Consider the following 17,473-nt stretch of genomic DNA (forward strand, 5'->3'; position numbering starts at 1 on the left):
AGAGAGCACAGAAATCTGTCAGTGCTTCTTCTCAATTTCACCCTTAGGAGATACAAAGATGGTTCTAAAACAGCACTCAATTTAAATATACGTTTGAGAAAAAACTGCATAATATGTTGCTTCTGAACACCATGTGAAATACAGAGACACTCCTTTAGGTACACAGATTTATCAAAACTGTTGAATGAGCTTGCACCTGCAGAGGGGGCATAGCTGAGGCTATTTCATATACTGTCTTGGTGCAGGATGTTATCCATTTGGAGATTGTCTGTGAAGAGACCGTTTGACCCTTCATATGGTCCACATATGACAAACACAAACCAGGCAAAGCACAAAACGGTTTAGTCCTGTCCAGATAAAAGGCTAGCCTTTGCCTGACATTTAAGGTATGGAGACGCTGCTTCTCTGGAGATGAATGTAGCTTAGGAAAAAACACAGGTAAATATACCGCCTGGTTCAAATGAAACAGAGACAATGGGATTTGGGTACCTAACTCCCTTAGGCCTCTGAAAATCTCCACTGGAGGCTTCTGTAGAACAGGAGGAAGAGGAAAAATGGCAAACCTAAACTGTTCTCTATCCCAATACTAAGATAAGGAGGAGACATCATGGTTCTTCAAGATGCTCAGACTTTACAACTACAGCAGAGAGCTCACGGTCAGCACACAGCAGTGGAGAACAGACATTTACACTAGCAGAGGCCCCATTTCTGTCGGCCATTCGGCATCCTATCTAGAACACTTCTCAGCTTGGGAATACTGCTTTTGCACTTAGTGTGATTTCCATAAGGGAATCTCAAAGTACTTTGATGAATACGAGCCTCACAATACCCTGTGAAGTAGAATAGTTAAGTATTATCCCCATTGGAGAAATGAAAATGGTCTAGCAAACCCTAGAGCAGTGGTTCTCAGCCTTCCCCATACCATGACCCCCATGTTAGTATAGAAAAGTGTTTTGTGACCCTCTTGCATGTAACGATTAAAAGAAAAGGATGATCTGTCCATGATCCACAGCACTGGTGGCCTACAGAGCGCTCACAGCTGGAGCTAACAGAACTATTCAGAGAGCCCCTTTTGCTTCCCAGAAATAGGGCCGGTGCTTCCAACATTACGGTAAAGGGGAAAAAATTGGGAAAGGCAGGCTTCCATGCTCACGGGGTCTTTAATCTCTACATGGTTATGTTCAGCTCCACCGGCAGATTCAGCAACACCAGAGTACGGAAGCAAAGCTTGTGGAAAATAGATCAGAATGCGTAAGAGTGCAGGCGTTGCTCCGCCAGCTGGAGGAGGAATACTTCACTAGCTCCCAGTCCATGGAGCAGCATATTGCTAAAGAACTTCGGTAGGGACATCTGCAATTCTACATCAGAGCTTGTGATTTACTTATTTCAGTAGCTAATTTTGGGGGGGGGGAGGGGCATTCTTTGGAGGTGCTGAGCATCTGCAATTTCCAGTGGCAACAGGGCCCTTGGTGCTAGTAAAACTGACATAATGGAACATGTGGAGAGCATGTTATATTTGGGGGCATTTTAAAAAAAAAAGTGAATTTGGCATTCAAGACAATTTTATAATAGTGTCAGTAAAAGCCTGTGTTTATCCAGGCATAGCATCAGCCAGAACAATTTAAGCTTCCCCACATTGACTTCATAGGAGTGTGAGGAAAGTCGCCTATTCTTTACATTGAGACTCTCATGGAGTTGTGAATTATGGTGGCGGTTTGGGCAATATGGGCACATGAGGTATATCTGAGGCATGAGATGGAGACTATCCATGTGTCTCCTGGCTTAGTCCCAGAAGAGCTAGGCTTCCACCACACAGCAAGTAACTGTCTGATATATGGGGCTGATGTTATGACCGTCTCTACAGTGGTCAGTTCCAGAGAATACGGGCCCCTGTTTGTTGTCTTCAATCCTGGGAAGACTGAGGTTTGTATACGGGGGGAGATAGGAAGCTCACTCTTCTCTATTGTGTCCTCATGTGTTGGATTTGTTTGGAGTGAATCCGATTAAGAATCTTGGTGTCACTTGCTCTGATTCTGTTGTACAACTCCAAGATGCTTTGGCTAGAGGAATTCATGAGGGTGGTGTGCGGATATTATTTATTTCAGATGGTAAATGATCTTATTAAATGGCCAGAGACATTCTATCATGGCAATTCTTGACCACCACCAGACTGGTTCAAATTGAGAAAGTAAAAGGTGGTGTTTTTTTTTTTTTAAATCTAATCTTTTAATCAAGCTTAGAGTTGGACCCCATAGGTCTGAGAACAGCAGCACAATAGGCAAGACAGCTCAGGAATCAGTATAAATGGATTAGAAAAACAAGCTGGTCTTTTTACAAACATTACCAAAGCATCAAATCAACCCATGAGGCACAAGTTAGTCTTACAAAAATTGTAGTCCTACAAACAGAAGAAAAGTCTATGAACTGCAAACTGCCTATCCTTTTCCACAGAAAATGGGATCACTGCAATTTAGATCAAACTTTAAAGTCAGTAAAAAAACTACAGGAAGAGTGCTCCTTATAAAATGTAATCAGCAATATTGGATTTGGGGCTAAAGTTGGAACTATTTTTATTTAGTGAGGAAGCTGAAAAACTACGACAGCAGCTCAAAGAAAAAGAACTTTCTGCTGATGAGGATAAATATTTACGTAACAAAATGGCAGAAGACTGTGGATATCTGACAAAAGAAAATGGCCTCTTACAGTCTCAAGTTCTGGAAGCCACCAGGCAGCTGTATAGAGTAAGTTGTTGTTTTGTTTTTTTTATGGTTTGTTTTAAATAAGGCCACGGGGGGCATGGATCAGCATTCATGTTGCACTCCCTGTCAGTACCCAGCCCAAGCCGGGGAAACTAAAGATCCAACCAGAGCACCAAATTCGTGATGCATCCTGGTCACATGCTACCTTACACACATTACACGTACAGGTTTCAGAGTAGCAGCCGTGTTAGTCTGTATTCGCAAAAAGAAAAGGAGGACTTGTGGCACCTTAGAGACTAACCAATTTATTTGAGCCTAAGCTTCCATGAGCTACAGCTCACTTCGTCGGATGCATTACACATACACTAGAAGAAAGCCATTCAACAGCAAGTAGAAGACAATGACTACCCTTACAGTTTTAAGAACTGTTTTTTAGAAAGTCTTTTTAAAAAAATCTCGTTGTACATCTTGTGGCTTTTAAATCAGCTGGACCCAATAAGCATAACCCTCCTTCCTGGAGTTGCTACTCTGCAGATGTGTTTTCCCACTACAACTATGCATTGTGCTACTCTGCACTATGCTCACTAGTACTAAAGTTGTGCATAGCAGTCTCACTTGGGACAGGGTGTTGGGATTCCCTGCAAACCTTTTTCAACTAGGATTCCCCAAAACTCAGTTTGACTCCAGATTTCCTTCCTTAGGAATCTTTAGGTGGCATACAGCAAAACTACAGAACTGATCAGACTGAAGTGTAGGGGGTGGATATAGTGCGTACCACACATCCAAAGTTACTCAGAAAACCTCTTCCTTTGTATACATTTACACACTACATTGCATCACAGGTTTTGCGATTGGCTTGGTTACTTTGTAGGAACCAATCCCTGTACAGCAGTGATTCTCAACCTGCAGCCCAAACTGCACAGAGCTGCAGCCCATGTGAAATCCTCAGGGCCATACAGGTAGTACTGGATGCAGCCCACAACGGTAAATAGGTTGAGAAGGGAAAGTTACTCACCTTGTGCAGTAACTGAGGTTCTACGAGATGTGTCCCCCTGTGGGTGCTCCACTCCGGGTAATGGTGCATCCCTGCGCCTTCGCTCAGAGTTTTGCAGCTGTTGGCACTTGAAGTATAGCACGTGCAACCGGGAGCCCTCAGTTCCTTCTCAACCACCCCCGGCCTGAGACGGAGCTCAGCAGTCCCGCTGAAAACCTTTCATTTGTTAGATAAGTCTTAGATAGATAGAAAGTTTAGTGTTTAGATAATTTAGGCTTCAGTTCAGCTTTGCCTGTTTAAAAAAGAATGTTTTTCCTTAGCTTTCCCCATAGCAAGTTTATTTCGGAATGCCTGATTTGCTGGGTTTTAAAAGATGTTCGACCTGCAGAGAGGCGATCCCAGTCTGATGGGCACACTCAGTGTGTCCAGGAGAATCTCATGTTCCCCCGAAATGTGCCCATTGCTCTTAATTAAAAGCTAGGGCACGAAGAGATAGGGCCTGGAGGCTGAAACTTATATTACTGAAAAAATCATTGAGACCAGCCTCCAACCCGAGACAAGAAGGACTTTCCTGACAAAGGTTCCCAGTCCCTTCATCACAGAGGTCCCCAAAATTTAAGAAGCCAGTTAAAAAACAGCCAGCTTCATCATCTCAATGAGAGCAGACCAAAAAAAAAAAACCCGGTCACCTGCTAGATCGCTCTCAGCGGTGTCGACCACACAGAGCACTTATGATGCTCCGGGCATCTCCGGTAAATAGTATTTTTTTTTGGTAAATGGTAAATAGGTTGAGAACCACTTGCTGTACAGCATGCTCTATCCATGCACTCTTCATGTATAACCTGACCTTCACATTTGGGTTTATCTCATCCATTGTCCCAAGCACCACGGTGCTTCCTTCTTATCTTAGCTAGCACAGACATTCTGATTCCAGCATACACCCTGTCAAGCCCCTATTTACTATGTAACCTTCCATTCACCTTCCCAATCATGCCCACTAAGAAATGAGGCCAGTTACTTGTGTCAAAGCCAGACCTACATTTCCACTCCTTTTATTTTCTTGGTTTTTATGTTAGTATTTGTTTCATTCATATCTTACTCCATTCTCTGTGCTTTTTCACGTTTACCAACCAGCACCACATCTGCAAGACCACAGTAGTTGTGATCATTTGACCCACCATTAATATTAGGCTCAAAGTACAAACTGGGGGAGCAATCACACATTCTCCGGCAGACTCCCCAGGGTGTAATCCCACCCAATAAACTTTCTCTGTCTTTAAAGTATCCTTTGGTAATTTTAACATTGCTTTTATTTTAATTACATTATGAAAATATGGTACAATATATACAAAATATTTCCATTTATCACCACAGGAAATTTAGATGTGAAACAGAGTATAGACCAATTAAAATAACATTCTCTGGGTCCATACCAGGTGGGGGCCTCTTCAGCCACCACACAATACTGGTCATCACCAGCATAGGCAGTTTTTACTTTACCAACATCCCTGTGTGTCAGCCATACTGTACAATTTGGAGGCTGTTTCCCCCAAAGTGAACCCACATGGCAGCAACTATGTCTGTAAGATGTTGTACCTGCACATATAAAAGTGTCCCCTATGTGCAAACAGCCGTACAATTCTGGGACTATCCAGACCTTGCATTGTCTTACAGCAGTACTTGAGAAGGGAAAAAAACTTCTTCCACACCATAGTTGTAGTGCTTTCCAAAATACTTTCACTGGAAATGCTGTGACCAATGTTCCATCCACCCCCAAACTTCATGGTATTGGACCCTCATTAGTTTTCTTAACCTGTACCAATTAGTATTGCCTCCCTTGTATGAAATTTTTAACTTTTCTGTGGCGATATAGAACAAAGAAGGTTGCCTCTTGTCACTTAAAGTCTTTACTACTTTACATAGCGTAACCCACATACTGCATGTAATTGGTTTTGATTTTTACCTTTCATGATAGTTAATTTCCTATCTTGTATATTAAAAAACATTTTAACTATTTAATATGTACCATGTTGTAAAACTTATCAATAAATTCTTTGCTTTGTTGATTTTCAAAACACAATACTTTAGATGCTAATTCTAGCTGAAACACTTGCTCATGTAATGGCTGTAGTACGTCTGCTGCTGACTTCTGTTGAACTGTTTGGTTCCCACATCATCTCTGCCAGCTTGGTTTCAGAGCGACATACCAATCCCGGTCAGACCAGCTTCCATGTCAAGCTCCCTCTAGTTTCATTGTTGCCCCACCTTGGCAGGCTTATGCATTTTTAAAAAGTTTACTTTTTGGTCCATAAAGTCCTTTCAATAGTTTTTAATAATTTTGACCAAACCCCAGTAACTGCAGATTGGTGAAATTCAACAACACTTGGCACATTCATAAACTGATAATTGAACAATATTTCTTTAATAGATTTAATGCTAAGCTGTTAGCTGAATTTGTTTCAAATCTAGGGCATTTCAATCTTTTATATAATTGATTAGTTTTAATATATTCTTTATTCTATTTAATTATTCTTTCTCCATTTACAACACATCACATAGGTTTTTACTTCCTAACCACATTTACATTACACTGCAGTTAAACAAAACTTTTGCATAACAGTGTTAATGGTTAAGCTTCATTTCTTATATGCACTGATCTTGGTGCTGGGTTGGAGTCTGCTTCCAAAATGCACAGCCATCTGAAAAAGAAAAAACAACCTTTTGTGGTTCCTCTTTGGAGCCTCCATAGGATTTTAATTAAAGAGAATGTTTTTACATTTGTTTTACCCCTTTTACAATATACACTACATGTTCCAAGGGAATGCACCTTCCTTCCATAGGGCAACCGTTCGCCTTTATTTGCCATGAAATCATAGAATCATAGGACTGGAAGGGACCTCGAGAGGTCATCTAGTCCAGTGGCCTACACTCATGGCAGGACTAAGTATTATCAAGACCATAATGGAGATTCCACAACCCCCTTAGACAATTTATTCCAGTGATTAACTACCCTGACGATTAGGAAGTTTTTCCTAAGGTCCAACCTAACCCTCCCTTGCTGCAATTTAAGCCCATTGCTTCTTAGATTCATAGATACTAAGGTCAGAAGGGACCATTATGATCATCTAGTCCGACCTCCTGCACAACGCAGGCCACAGAATTTCACCCACCCACTCCTGCGAAAAACCTCTCACCTATGTCTGAGCTATTGAAGTGAGCTCAAATCGTGGTTTAAAGACTTCAAGGAGCAGAGAATCCTCCAGTAAGTGACCCGTGCCCCATGCTAAAGAGGAAGGCGAAAAACCTCCAGGGCTTCTTCCAATCTGCCCTGAAGGAAAATTCCTTCCCAACCCCAAATATGGCAAACAGCTAAACCCTGAGCATGTGGGCAAGATTCACCAGCCAGATACCCAGGAAAGAATTTTGTGTAGAACTCAGATCCCACCCCATCTAACATCCCATCACAGGCCATTGGGCCTATTTACCATGAATATTTAAAGATCAGTCACCAAAATCATGTTATCCCATCATAGCATCGCCTCCATAAACTTATCGAGTTTAATCTTAAAGCCAGATAGGTCTTTTGCCCCCACTGCTTCCCTTGGAAGGCTCTTCCAAAACTTCACTCCTCTGATGGTCCTATCCTCAGAGATTAACAACAATTCTTCTCTCTCCTCCTTGTAACAAGCTTTTATGTACTTGAAATCTGTTATGTTTCTCCCAGCCCCCCACCCCCCGGTCTTCTTTTCCAGACTAAACAAACCCAATTTTTCAATCTCTCATAGGTCATGTTTTCTAGACCTTTAATCATTTCCATTGCTCTTCTCTGGACTTTCTCCAATTTGTCTGTCATGTTAGCCATATTAATTTTCCCGTGAAGTATAACTGTTTTTGGGCTTAGAGTTTCCGTGTATCCCTATCAAAGTAATTGTCTAAGTACTCAGAGCCACCTTAAGGCACAGTGTCCCTAACATTGCTACTCTTATGACCACCACCTCATCTTGCTGGTACTCCAGAGGCGCACTTGCTCTAACTTTTCATTCTTGTCCTGCAGCTCTTTCAGCTGCTATTTCATTACTACAAAAGGATCCAGAGTCTGGTTCTAGTCATCCCTGCCATAGCCACAACCATGTCCACTAATGACTAGTCCTTATTTTAAAAGACATTGAACTTCATAAAAACATTGAGGTAACAAAGCCAGATAACATCAGCTACTTGTGTTTGACTTGAGGGGGAAAAGAATTAAATTTAGCAAAGACTGCCAGGAAACACTGGCAGCTATTCAAAAAGGATCAGTTTTGCAACTCTGAACACAAGAGTCAAATGGATTTTTAGTGGAACCTTTTAAAAAGCCAATTATTTTTCAACATACAAAATGGGGGTTTACAAGCCAAGAGTGTTTGTTTAAAATCTTGCACAATTACACAAATGTATTTACTTCTTTTAAATATTTTGCTCAACACTCCTTGTGTTGCTCTAATAAATTTTTTACACAAATGTACCCAGATTGCATTCCCCACTTGTACATTTGGAGGCAGCCAAGTTCAAATGGGAACTCCTTATTTCTTTTAAATCATTTTGTCTAAATTATCCATAGTCCAATGATTCAAATCAGATTGTGTCTCTGCCTTCAGAAGTAATTTACAACTGATTATTTACAGACTATTCCTTTGTGAAAAGGGCCCATTTTCCTTCAGAATGGCTGTAAAGGATTCTGGGGACAAAAGCATATTGATGGTAGTGGTTACCACCTTGGCTCCTATTACACAATTTGTTTGACTACCAGGGTTCCACCAAGCAAGACTGCACTAAGTTGTACTGCCATAACCAGGCTTTATCAAACAAGCATTTTTTCCTCCTTATTTAATATTACATCCTTTTATTACACCAACCTACTTAATCCCTTCAGAACTCTAAAGTTAACATTCTGCATAAGTGAACCATTTAACTCCTAACTCTCTTTCCTTAATTCACTTATCTCCCAGAAAGAAAAGGAGTACTTGTGGCACCTTAGAGACTAACCAATTTATTTGAGCCTAAGCTTTCGTGAGCTACAGCTCACTTCATCGGATGCATTCAGTTTTTCCATGGAATGCATCCGATGAAGTGAGCTGTAGCTCACGAAAGCTTAGGCTCAAATAAATTGGTTAGTCTCTAAGGTGCCACAAGTACTCCTTTTCTTTTTGCGAATACAGACTAACATGGCTGCTACTCTGAAACTTATCTCCCAGAGTGACACATTTCTCAGCAGATTTTTCTCCGCAGCTCTGATCTTATCTTTGTTTTTTGCACTCATTCTTTAGCTACAATTACTGTTCTCTCCAGGCGTCTTATTCTTTAAAATTTCAGTGGCATTCAACAGACCTTTTCAGTGCTGTACCAAGCATTGTTACATAGGTATTCACAGTACGTCCCTCTATTCCCTTGAATTTCTCTTTAGTTGAGAACAATATGGTTTATGTCTCTTCCTTGCATTTTTTGTCTAATACTATTTGCTGGAGTCCCTTTTCCATCCGGTTCTAATCTCCCCTTATCAAGCATCATCATCTGCAAGCTGGTCTGTAAAAATGCGTTTTGTGAGAGTAAGTTTAACTTCTGCAAAAGTCATCCAAGATAGATTAGGTATAAAAGACTTATGTATGATTTGCTATAGGAGAAGCAGCTGAGAGAGGATGAAAGCACCTGCCATACAAGGAGGATTTCTGAACTAGCATGTGAAAAGGAGAAAGAACGACAACTTGAGATGGAGCTCACTTACCTGAAGAGACTATTGCAGGATGAAAGACAGAAGGCTCTTACTGCACAAGAGCAGGTATTACATATTTGTTTTGAGTTTTTCAAATTAATTGCATTAAATACAATACTAATCCAATGGCATCTGAACACCTTTAAAGAGCTGGAGTTCAAGTAAAAGATTAATTTCTTCCCTTGTTAGATTTTTGATTAATATTTTCAATGAAAATTCTGAGCTCAAAAAGGAGCTTAAAAAAAATCAAAACCTGACCTATGTAAAATTGGTAACAGGTTGCCAGTTTAGGGTTACATTGCATTAAAATACTCTTGTATAATGTTAGAATGGATGACGGAGTTGTATAGAGCTCACATTGGAAATATCTAGACTCCCAAGCACAAAAGTTCAAATTCCAACAAAGCTGACTCAGTCCCTTAGCCTTCCAAAGTAGATAATCTACATGCACATTCTGTAAATACTTTGGGATCCTTTGGTATGAAAGGAAGTTGTATAAGTTCGAGAAATACAAAATTTCATTTGCAATTATAGCATATGAAATTAGTGCAACTGTACTAAAAAAAATATGACCATATGGACTACGAAAAACACTACAGCCCAACTGTTTCAGAGAGCTGTTCCAAAACAGTATTCAAACCAAAAATTTCATCAAGTGAGGTATTTTTTGGTTTGCCATTCTGAGCTCTGTGAATTAATTTGGCACTCAGAAGTATTCATTGAATAATTTGCAAAACAACCTGCAACTTGTCCCCTGAAAGTTTAGTCCAAAAACTGTCTCTTGAGCTATTCACTAGTATTTGCTAGGAGTGATTGTAACAATCTTGATACAAATGAGAAACCAAGACAAATATTTTCATGAATAGCAGCAATGTTCTCAAGTTAAGAGCAAGTCAAATAAGAGCAATATATGCTCAAAAATATTTACAAGTCTGTCTTCAGTTATTTGACTAACTAGATTAATCTAATCATATTTGCATGCTCATTAGTATAAGTTTTGCCACGATCAGCTCAGTTTGAATATTATGGAGCTGATTTTCATAATTGCACCTGCACAAATTAGTATGCTGTTGCCTTCAGTTACTGCAATTGGATACAAATCAGAACTCAGGGTGCATGCAAACATCTTTATTTGCACATGTAATCATACTAATGTAGGAATTAGACATTTGTGTACAATTCTAAGAGTCATTTTGAAAATCATTTGAATTGCAGGTAAAGTCAAAGGTATAAGTTCTCCCACACATGGAAAAAAAAATAAAAAAAGACATTCACAAACAGCACAGAAACACTAAGACATCATATAAAACTCTCAATTTTTGTGGGGAAATTATTAAATAAGGCACTGTCTAACTTCTGACAATTCTGTTGTCTATCCAGCACCTTTAAATAGCTTATTTTATAAATCTGAATTAAAAAAACCCCTAGGTAATGCAAAGGTGACTGGACAGTACAAGATAGCACTCCCATCTCCCTAAAAAAGGAAGCTTATTTGTTGAGCATAGACCAGTGGCTCTCAACCAGGGGTCAGGGGACCCCTGGGGGGCTGGGAGCAGGTTTCAGGGGGGCCACCAAGCAGGGCCACTGTTAGACTCGCTGGGGCCCAGGGCAGAAAGCTAAAGTCCCACCGCATGGGGCTGAAGCCCTGGGCCCTGAGCCCTTCCACCTGGGACTGAAGACAAAGCCTGAGCAACTTAGCTTCCTGGTGGCCCCTGTGGCATGGGGCCCCAGGCAATTGTCCTGCTTGCTATCCCCTAATGCCGGCCCTGGCTTTTATATGCAGAAAATTAGTTGTGGCACAGGTGGGCCATGGAGTTTTTAATAGCATGTTGCGGGGGGGGGGGGGGGGGGCTCAGAAAGAAAAAGGTCGAGACCCCCGGCAGAGACAGTGTTCTTAGGCCTGTAAAAAACAAATGAACATTGCCCCACTGCATTTACACTCTAAGACAGGCAAAAATTCCCTGGGAGACCTCGAGAAGATTCTTTCAGGGAAATTTTTTGGTATATGGCAATAATGAGTGGGTAATGCATTTTCACTGGCTGTTGACTTTCTACCACATAAGTTTTAAATTCTTGCATTGATTGTAGCTGGTCATTACATTATTCTGAATGAAAAACGTTAAGACTGCCTCTACCCTCCTACTAAAGAGGGTGACTGCCATCTTTAAATTAGATTGCTGAGCAATCTGAAAGCACATGAAATGAAATATCAGTTTGTTAGTGCTTCTACAATGCTTTGGGAATTTAAATGCAAAGTCAGTCCATTCATTGTACCAATAGGTACTACGTCTCCAGCAAGGAAGGAAATCTGTAAATCTAAATGGACAGTCACTTCAGAGCCAGCAAAAAGATTTAGAAAGGAGATGGTCAAGAGCTCAACTGGAAAATTCGAAACTGCGAACAGAAAAAACTCATTTAGTAGAACATATTTCTCAGTTACATAAACAGGTAAATAAATTCATGCTTCTTAAAAAAAAGAAGTGGTAGGAATATTACCCTACAAGTGGGTCACCCTTCTTCATAATGATGCTATAGAAAAAATATGAAGTGGTAATTTAAAACCACATTTAGTTACAGACAGCCCAAATTCTCTTTTCTAGGCTTATGTCAAGGTAAGTGAAATAACTCCCAGCATTTTTTATTTACGCTGGTGTAAATCTGGAGTATCAAGTCCAGGGCCTCTTATTGTAAGCAATGCAGGTAGCAACACCTGTAGTTACAAGATAGCCTGGAGCTTTCCATAAGACCCTTTTCAGAGTAGCAGCTGTATTAGTCTGTATTCGCAAAGAGAAAAAGGAGTACTTGTGGCACCTTAGAGACTAACAAATTTATTTGAGCATAAGCTTTCGTGAGCTACAGCTCACTTCATCGGATGCATAAGACCCTGTTTTCAATTGCTTATAATTTCACCAAACTAACATTGTGGGTTTTCTGATGGTGTCTACTGAAGCTGAATTTTTGGGGGAAGTTTCAGCCAAACCAGCCCAAATGCTTTTCCAAATTAGGTTGGGGAAACACTGCTGTAAAAATTTAACATGGGAAAAACAATTGTTTAGTTAAGAAGCTCCAAGTGCGTCCATGCTTTGCAGTAGAGACATGCAACTTGGCAAGGGCAGTGTGTCACACCTATCAGGGATGTACCTGAAATGTTTTGAAGACTGTCTATAAAGTTTAAATAAGGTTAGTTGTTCCTTGTGATAACAGGACACCTGTTCTCGTTTGAACCAAGCCACTAACCAAAGCCAAAAATCAGATTTATAAAGGCAACATTAGCCCTTATGGTTGCTGGGTTGTCAGTCTGTCACAACACGTACACTATGCAGCGTACCAACAGTAATTGCCATTATCAAATCAGACCAGTGGTTAGTCTATCTAGTCCAGTCTTTTTTCTCCAGCTTTGAGATACTTCGGAAAGTGCAAGAAATCCAAGGAAGAAAGTCTGCTTCTAACAGGATTTATGGTTCACAGATTTACTGATACGCAAGGCTCTAGTTTTCACATCTAACATACGTTCCATGCCCTTTTACCTCATTCAAAATAAAGATCAAATTCAAGGAAGAATCTGGGCAAACTGATACCTTTTATTGTGTAGTTCTGTGCATAACTCTTACTTGCCATTGGAGTGTTGTCTTACTCTATATCCTATTTACATAAGCATGTAAACCAAAAGGCCACTATACAAAATAAGGGATCTATTATAGATACGTCCTTTTCAGCAGCTTGAAAGGAAAGATTACTCAAAGTTTGACACAAGTTGGGTTAAGTGTTATGGCTTAGATGATGTAACTTTAGGAACCAGTAACATTTACACTACATTTACAATACATAAACATTTCAGTTTATGTATTGTTGTAAATCAAATTTCACCCTAGAAAAAAGTTTTAGGGCAAAGTGCCTGACTAGGCCTTAAATTGCATTCTACAGAATTAAATGCTAATGTCTTTTTCTTTTCAAATTACCTAGATTTCGGAGAAAGAAGATGAAATCCGTCGCATGCATGGACATGTTAGTACTATGTCCTATGACCTGAATAGTCTGAAATCTCAAGTGGAAACAGAGCATAGCTTGCAGAGAGAAAGATGGAAAGAGTTCTCCAATATTCTAACAGCATACAAGTCACCTGCTAAATAAGCCTATTTAGGGAAGCAGTTACTGAAAGTGAGCTAACCTAATAATTTTAAAAATGAAATGGACACTAACAATTAGTTTCTTAAATTCCCATTGTAAAAAAGAGCATGTCCTGAGGCACCTAAATAAAGCATACTGCTCTTCAAGAATAGTATTCTGCATTTCTACACAACAAATGAAACTATATCCTATCAGAATCACTTGGAACCTGGGGAGATGGGCTAAGAACCCCGAGTGGAGGCAGCATGCTCAGCCCTTGTGAAGCTGGCTTCAAATTAATTAAAAAACAACCCGTTTGGCCACTTCAAGGAGTGGCATTTCTGTAATTGCAAAGGTAGCCCCATGCAGTCATCACTCCTGTCCTAACCAAGGTGGCAGGCTCTGTCACGAGCAGTCAAGGCTGATTCCCCACTCTGGCACTCTGAGTGCAGAAGGTGGGGGCCCGCAAGGATTCTAAAAATTAATACTGGCCACTCCAGGCTTGTATTAAACTCCCAAGGTTACAGCTTCTCTCTGACCTTGGATGGGTAGATGCTGCCACCACCCAAATGCAAAACCCCTAGCAACCCAGGAAGCCGCACTTGGGAATTCCTTCCTGTGGGGTGCCCTCAAGCCCTCTTACCCCCCTCTGGGGAAGAATGGAGAAAGAAAACAAAGGAAATGAATTAGCTGGGGGTAACAGCTAAACAACATATGCACAAACTTCTTAGGACTCCAAAAATCCAATCCTGTTCTTAAAAAATTTATTAAAAAACAAAAAGAAAGAAAATACATCTGGAACTTAGGCTTTTGCTAGATTAAAAAATAACCCATTTACAAAAATTAAATATCGGGAATAAACTTCTGAGGTCCAGCTTAAAGGTTACACGCAAAACAAAAAGCATTTAGGGTTAGCACAGAGGAGTCCACAATCCAATAACAAAAAAACCAAAACAAACAAACAAACAGAAATAAACCTAATTGCATCTTTCTAAACATTCCTGATCTACTTACATATCGGGGTTGTTAAATAAGTAGTTCTAGATAGGATGTGATGATTTTCATATCTGGCCTTCAGCTTCTCACAGCATAACTGCACCCTGTTCCCCTCTTTCCTGGAGGGCAACAGCAGGACACAAAAGGAAAGCTCCCCGCCCCCCACATTTTAAAACGTTCTAGCCTTCCCATTGGCTCTTTTGGTCAGGTGCCCACTCCCTTCCTTTTACCTGCACTTTAACCCTTTACAGGTAAAGCAAGTAGAGAACAGCTACCAAGAGGGACTTTATACCTAACTGGCTAGCTGGGTGTCCATAAAAGGGAGCTCCCCCCGGCCCTTCATTTATCACACAAGCCCTTGAAGGGACAAACATGCTTCCTGAATTTAACACTAACAGTAATGGATTTTCCATTTAATTTTTAATTATATGAAGAGAGCGCTTTAAAAAGTAATTGTTTAAATGAATGTTCTTGCCACACAAACACCCTCTACCAAAAGCAAATGCATCAATACCTATAAAACTATATTTCTGAAGTTCATTGTAGCAACCTTCTTGAAAGCCTGAGAAAGAGACAGTTACCTTTTCTGTAACTGGTGTTCTTCGAGATGTGTTGCTCATGTCTATTCCACAATAGGTGTGCTTGCTCGCCACGTGCACCGGTGTTGGAAGTTTTTCCCCTAGCAGTACCCATGGGGAGGAGCTCCGCCCGTGACTCCTGGAGTGGCGCCTGCCTGGCACGGTATAAGGGGAGCTGCACGCCCCCCCCACACTCAGTTCCTTCTTGCCAGACAACTCCGACAGAGGGGAAGGGGGGCGGGATGTGGAATAGACATGAGCAACACATCTCGAAGAACTGTCTTTTCTTCTTCTTCGAGTGATTGCTCATGTGTATTCCACAATAGGTGATTCCAAGCTATATCTGTTGGAGATGGGTAGGAGTTCACAAGTTCCCAGGACGGAGGACAGCCCTGCCGAACCTGGCGTCATCCCTGATTAGGGAGACGATCGCATAGTGCGAGGTGAACGTGTGAACCAAAGACCACGTGGCGGCTCTACAAATGTCCTGGATGGGGATGTGGGCCACGAAGGCAGCCGCCAAGGCCTGCGCCCAAGTCGAGTGTGCCCTTACAATGGGTGGCGGGGGGACACACGCCAGCTCATAGCTGGAGCGGATGCACAAAGTGATCTGATTGGAAAGCTGCTGAGTGGAAATCGGCAGACCCCTCGCGCGCTCAGCCAAGGCGACGAACAGTTGCGAGGACTTTCTGAACGGCTTGGTCCGCTCAAGGTAGAAAGCCAGAGCCCACCACACATAGAGTGTGTGGAGATGGTGCTCCTCACTGAACACATGAGGCTTGGGGCAGAGGATAGGTAGAAAAGTGTCCTGACACGTGGTAGACTGAGACCACCTTCGGGAGGAACACGGGGAGTGGATGGAGCTGGACTGTGTCCTTATGAAAGACCGCGTATGGCGGCTCAGAGGTCAAGGCCCTGAGCTCCAAGACTCGCCCGGCCGACGTGATTGCAACCTGGAAGGCCGCCTTCCACGAGAGGTGAGACCAGGAGCACGTGGCCAGTGGTTCAAATGGGGGCCCCGTGAGATGAGCCAACACCACATTTAGGTCCCACTGAGGGACCAGGGGGTCTAGAATATGGAAAAAGATGGTCCAGACCCTTAAGGAACTGGCCAGTCATAGCATGGGAAAATACAGTGTGCCTTCGTACTGGCGGATGGAAGGCCAATATGGCTGCCAGGTGCACCTTGACTGATGAGGGCACCAGGCCCTGGGCCCTCAGGTGGAGGAGGTAATCAAGGAGGCCATCAGGGAGACACCCTGGTCCACTGCCCACCTAGAGAACCAGGATCACTTCACCAAATAAGCGCGGCGAGTGGAGGGCCATCTACTTTCAAGGAGGACATGCCGAACCTATTCTGAGCATGTCCTTTCCTCTCCACCCAACCACTGAGCAGCCACGCCATGAGATGAAGCACCGCTAGGTTGGGATGGAGGAGGTGGTCCTGGTCCTGAGAGAGAGCAGGTCCGGGAGGAGCGGCAACGGCCATGGTGAAGCTACCACCAGGCCCGTGAGGGTCCCGTATGAATGCTGCCTCGGCCACGCTGGGGCAATCAGGAGGACCCGGGCCTTGTCCATCTTTATCTTCTCCAGGACCCTGCTGATTAGAGGGAATGGGGGAAAGGCGCAGAGAAGCCAGTCTGACCAGGACAGGAGAAAGGCATTGAGATAACGCCCCTCCTTAGGCCCCCCCAGAGCAGAACCGGGGGCATCGCTGGTTCTGCCGAGTCGTGAATAGGTCTACCTGGGGAGTTTCCCACCTTCAGAAGAGCCAATGGGCCACTTCCAGGTGGAGGGGCCACTCATGTTGCAAGGAAAAGTCCCTGCTCAAGCGTTCCAGGCGCCCAGTAGGTGGAAGGCCTTCAGGTGGATGTCGTGGGCTATACAGAAGTCCCACAGCCTAAGGGCTTTGTTGCAGAGGGCAGAGGATCGGGCCCCGCCTTGCCTGTTGATATAGAACATCGAGACCGTGTTGTCCATGAGGATCCTGACTACCTTGCCCCCCAGGTGCGAGCAAAAGGCCATGCACGCCAGCTGCACCGCCCTGAGCTCCTTGATATTTATATGTAGGGTCAGGTCTTCAGCCTACCACAGGCCTTGGGTCTGAAAGTTCCCCACATGGGACCCCCAAGCCAGGTCCGACTCATCAGACACCAGTTCCAATGACGGGGCCCTGTCCCTGAACGGGACTCCTTGGAGCATGTTGTTGGGGCAGACCACCACCGTAGAGAGGTGATCACAGAGTCCAGCACGGTGAGGAACTTGTCCATCCTGTCCATGGCCTGGGAGAACTTTGAGGCCAACCAGAGCTGGAGGGGCCTCATCCTGAGTCTGGCATGACCCACCATGTACG

General features: G+C 42.6%; 1 protein-coding gene across 4 annotated transcripts in view; it reads left to right on the forward strand.

The window, feature by feature from the left end:
• Positions 1-13,799, forward strand: part of LOC141981353 (uncharacterized) — a 51,591-nt gene extending 37,792 nt beyond the window's left edge. For 2 of the 4 annotated variants that reach the window (XM_074943034.1, XM_074943036.1), the window contains 5 exons: positions 1,186-1,340; positions 2,579-2,741; positions 9,347-9,505; positions 11,720-11,887; positions 13,403-13,797. In XM_074943034.1, the coding sequence (XP_074799135.1) occupies positions 1,186-1,340; positions 2,579-2,741; positions 9,347-9,505; positions 11,720-11,887; positions 13,403-13,570 (813 nt within the window). In that variant the 3' untranslated portion in view covers positions 13,571-13,797. Of the gene's footprint in view, positions 1-1,185; positions 1,341-2,578; positions 2,742-9,346; positions 9,506-11,719; positions 11,888-13,402 lie in introns of all 4 variants that reach the window. The other 2 variants (XM_074943038.1, XM_074943037.1) reach the window with 2 other exon arrangements.
• The last annotated feature ends 3,674 nt before the right edge of the window (positions 13,800-17,473 follow it).

Source organism: Natator depressus, chromosome 2, assembly GCF_965152275.1.
Source record: "Natator depressus isolate rNatDep1 chromosome 2, rNatDep2.hap1, whole genome shotgun sequence".
NCBI classification, from domain to species: Eukaryota; Metazoa; Chordata; order Testudines; family Cheloniidae; genus Natator; species Natator depressus.